General features: G+C 36.2%; 1 protein-coding gene across 6 annotated transcripts in view; it reads left to right on the forward strand.

Moving 5' to 3' along the window:
• Inpp4b (inositol polyphosphate-4-phosphatase type II B) overlaps nucleotides 1-4,763 on the forward strand; it is a 751,408-nt gene that overhangs the window by 582,141 nt on the left and 164,504 nt on the right. For all 6 annotated transcript variants that reach the window (XM_021220100.1, XM_021220101.2, XM_029532468.1 and 3 more), the window contains 2 exons: nucleotides 2,182-2,312; nucleotides 2,690-2,794. In XM_021220100.1, coding sequence (XP_021075759.1) covers nucleotides 2,182-2,312; nucleotides 2,690-2,794 — 236 coding nt within the window. The remainder of the gene's footprint in view (nucleotides 1-2,181; nucleotides 2,313-2,689; nucleotides 2,795-4,763) is intronic.

Here is a 4,763-nt window from a genome sequence, read left to right on the forward strand (position 1 = left end):
GAACTCAGAAATCCGCCTGCCTCTGCCTCCCGAGTGCTGGGATTAAAGGCGTGCACCACCATGCCTGGCTCAGCTTGCTTTCTTAAATAGCCTTGGTCTATTTGCTTAGAGATAGTGCCACTCATATTTAGCTACCTCTCCCATATCAATCATCAATCAAAACAATCTTTCATTGACATGGCCATTGCCAATCTGATCAATGAAATTCTTCATTTGAAATATCCTCTTCCAAGGTTAATAATTGTTCTTGAACTTCTTGCACAGTATGAAAGACATTAATTTTTTATGCTAAAAGCATCTACGAAAGTAATATGTGTGCATGTGTTGTACATGTGTGTTGTATATGTGCATGTGGGTGTTGCACAGGTAGTTATTAGTCCTGGTCCTAGTTTACTTGCTTTCATGTTTACTGAGTTCACGTACATGTTTATGTTTGGCCTTGGCCTTTAACTCAACAGTGAGTTCAATACTGTCATAATTGAGATTTCTCTTTCCATATCCGTAGTATATCATCTCTCCTTGTGAGGAAGGTCAGGCCATAGTATACTCTAAATGATGTCCACCATGGTAGGATCATCAGCAGTGCAGGCACCCATATCTCCTTATAGGCAAGAAACAGAATTGTGTTTTCACCTAGAAAATTTGCCACTCCAGTGACAACTTCTCAGGAAACATATTATACAGGTAGAGAAGTGTAGAAAATTCATGTTTTATAAGTTGACTCTTAATCAATAGGACATAGAATAAGGAACTTGGAAGTTTTGCTCACTTAGTAATAAATTACAATATCAGAAAAATACTAAAAATAAAATTCAAACAGCCCTTGACCTCTGGATTGTGAGGTTTACTCATTTCTGTTGCCCCTTAAACTCTTATTTTTATTTTTATTTTTTTATCTACCTTAGTATGTTGTAATAGTTACTTTATGTACTATACTTGGACACTCCCACATTAAGTCAGCTACACTGTCATCTTACGCCTTCCCTTCATCAACCAAACCTTTCATTAACATTTCTGATGAGAATGTATAGGCTTCATAAATCATAAACATCTATTAATATTATATGGAAATATTTACCACTAATATTCACAGAGAACTGCATGTTAATAACAAAGCCTGAAACCTTAGCTATTATATCTATTAGGTTTATGTACCATGAAGCTTTCTCTCTCTCAGACCCAGTCTCCTTGTCTTGGCTCTTCTAGGCTTGGATTTCTGGAGTTTTCTGGAGTCATATGTATGCTTTGTCATTTGTTTTTGTACTCAATTTGAACTTCCTACAATTTGAGGTCAGAGAACAAGACTCCTCCATTTTTAAACCTTCTCTTCATAACCCACTCTCCACCTCCCTTTTTAATCTAAGCTTTCTACTCTCATTTTCTACTGATTAATTGCTTCTCTGATAAATGTTGTGTCTTGAAAGCTAAACTTCGGGAAAGCTGAGACTGAGATTAATGTGGGCAAAGATTGTGAAGACCTCAGACGAAAGGTGGAGTGGGCTTCAGCACAGACCCATTGTCACAAGGCAAAGGCAACTGACAAGTCAGATTTGTACACACCATCAATTATCCTTGCACTTCATATTCCTATGTGTTAAAGATTCTACATCTTCTGAATTTATTAGCTTGGTATTTAGCATGTTTCATGGACAAAATAGCAAAGACAGTTCATTATGGCTGGTTAAATTAGCATCATGAAAATGTGGCCAGCAAAAGGTCACAGGAATGAGGAAGGAACCCAACTAAGCAGCGCATCCAGCCTTAGTCAGCATTCCTTTCAAAAGGCAGACCGACTCTTTAAATTAACTTGGCTAAAGACTAGAATTTGGATAAAAGTTAATAATTTAAATCTAAATGGCAGGATTAGGTATTCCTTTGGATAAAGCTGAGATAACATATATGTATGTGGAGTACTGAAATTGTCCTTGAGAGAAATGAATGTCAAGAAAACTTTGCCTGAGCCTATTATCTGTGATATTTCATTAAAAAGTTAACTTTTTGAAATTTTTATAGTCTAGACCTCTTGTCCTTTATTTAATTTTATTTTAAGCTGGTAAACTCAAGGTTGCCTCTGAAGGACTTCAAGACAATCTGTAATTCATTTGATAGTGCTAATTAATAGTTCTATTATGTGTACTTTAAAGACAATAAACATGCTCTATCATTTTGTATTCTTAACAGAAACCAGGAGTTAAAAGAACTTGGTGACCTTTCCCCACACTGGGACAACCTACGGAAAAATGTCCTTTCTCACTGTGATCAAATGGTGACTATGTACCAAGATATTCTGACAGAACTTTCCAAAGAAACAGGTATGAAGCAGCAACTTCACTTTCCCAGATTACATTACAGTAGTGAATGTCCTGAGGAAACAATGACTAGAACTGTGGAGATGAGATAGAAGAGCCAATGATTAACCTTCTCTCTTATCTTGGCATCTATAGCAAGGAAGAATGGACTATGATGCTCTGCTTTATGGTATTTATTGTTAAGGTAATATGATAATGACTGAAAGAGTTTTTAAAATTAATGTATGTGAAGTATGTGAAGGAATTAATGTTTTCCTTTTTGAAGTTCTTGTAAGATCTCTTATCCTTTCCACATGTATTGTTGAGGGCACACATACTACATGTTGGTTTATATGTCTGTTTATTCATTTGTTAATTATTTCTGATCTTTATTCTTCTAGGGTCCTCTTTCAAATCCAGCAGCAGCAAAGGAGAGAAAACATTAGAATTTGTTCCAGTAAATCTACACTTGCAACGAATGAGGGTCCACAGCCCTCACCTGAAAGGTATTGATATTCCTTCAGGAGTATCAGACTGTATCACAGTGTGTGTGTGTGTGTGTGTGTGTGTGTGTGTGTGTGTGTGTGTGTGTGTGTGTTTAGAAAGCTTGATGATTGGCTGACTCCCTAATTTATGAGCTAGATGAGTATGAAGAGGAAGCAACCAAAGTTGGTGCTGGCCCACACCAGTGAAAGAAAATAAAACCGTTGTTGCTTTTCATGAAACAGCTTATAAATGTGCTCTGGACTTAAGTTAGAGACAGAAACTCATAGTCTTAGCTCCCTAAATAGCATTCATAATGGCTGAGGTGTAATAGTCTTATTACTGCTCTAAATGGTTGAGAGAAGAAGTGAAAACAAGCTTTGTGCTGTCATCTTTGGTAGAGGGCTAAACTACAGAATGAAGCTGTACACTGCTTATCTGCTTCAGTGGCAGTTAGCACACATGCTCTACTTGTGTGAACAAGGGAGCTGGCAGAGTTTAGTCAGTGGAAAGTGGGAGAATGTTTTGCTTAATCTCCTGTTCAGGAGAAACCTGTCAGTTCTCAGGCTGAGCTGGGTCTCAAGGGACTGGAGCAATATGTTCATTACAGTTTTACAAAACCCTTACCGTTTCATTTCTTCCATTATTATGACATTTGTTTGGTTTATGTGTATGTGCACTAATATAAGATGTATGTGGAGGTCAGAGAACAACATGTAGGAATCACTTCTCTCCTACCAGGAATCAAACTCAGCTCATCAGGATTGGTGACAAGCACTTTTAAACAATGAGTTATTTACCAGTTCCTGTTGTCATTTGAAAGTAAAGTAGTTTGAGTGTTTGTCCTAAGTCCTCCTTAAACTTATTTACCTATCAGTTGTATTTTATTCTTTGTTTTGTTTTAATTATGTTCTTTGCGGGTCATTGCATTCAGATGTAGATCAGGCTGATATCATTTACTATGTAGGTGAGTTTCCTGACTCTGCTCTGGGGTTCCAGTTGTGTGTCTACGAACTTGATTTTATCATGTGCTGGGGATATGAAAGAAGGGTCAAGGTCCTTCAAAACTCTTTCGTGATTTCTTTCTGTCAGTAATTTGAACATTAATGATATAAAATAACTGAAAGCCACCAAAAACTGAAGTGTGAGACATTATATTTATGAACTATCAGTCATGTATTTTTCCTAATAGCCAATGTGAAAAGATGTCTATAGGGCAGTAAAGTCTTGGTGTGGTGTGTCTGAGTGTGAATTTGAGCTATACTGAATTTTACATATGGCCTATGTCTTTCATTTAATCTTTTAAGGCATATTGATATGAATATTGTTTATGTTTTCTGGTTAAGTGAGGTGGAACATATAAAACATTTAGGGAAATACAGGAATAGCAATTTTATATCTTTATTCTTTGACACCACGAGGCTAAAGTGTATCCATGTATGTCATCAAAACGGTTGAAGCTACAGAAAAATAAAACTCTATTCAAAGTCTATAAAGACTTGAACTAGGAATTAGCCAGCACTAGGGAAGAGGTGATACATATAAGTATGCAATTGCAGGTACAATAAATTTGGAAGGAGAGTAATTTTGAATGGAGCTACTGGTGAACAATAGTGTATTCACTTACACATGTCATTTGGAGCCAAATGGATACAGATTCTGGTTCAGATTTAATTAGACACTGTAATATTTAGTTTTGATTACTTATATAATTTCATCAAACTGACTGAGTTTTTTTTAACTTTATATTGATCATGAAAAACATGGTATGTTGTGGCATGTTCTAAAACATCATCTGAGAGGTAGACAGCAGTACAGTAGGGTGGACACACTATCTTTAGCGTCTGATTCCCTGAACAAGAAAGAAAACTGCAGGAGTCTAAAAGGAAGGAATTTTGAAAGAAAGAAAGAAAGAAAGAAAGAAAGAAAGAAAGAAAGAAAGAAAGAAAGAAAGAAAGAAAAAGAAAAAGAAGAAAGGAAGGAAGGAAGGAA

The sequence above is a fragment of the Mus pahari genome, chromosome 20 (assembly GCF_900095145.1).
Source record: "Mus pahari chromosome 20, PAHARI_EIJ_v1.1, whole genome shotgun sequence".
Classification (NCBI taxonomy): domain Eukaryota; kingdom Metazoa; phylum Chordata; class Mammalia; order Rodentia; family Muridae; genus Mus; species Mus pahari.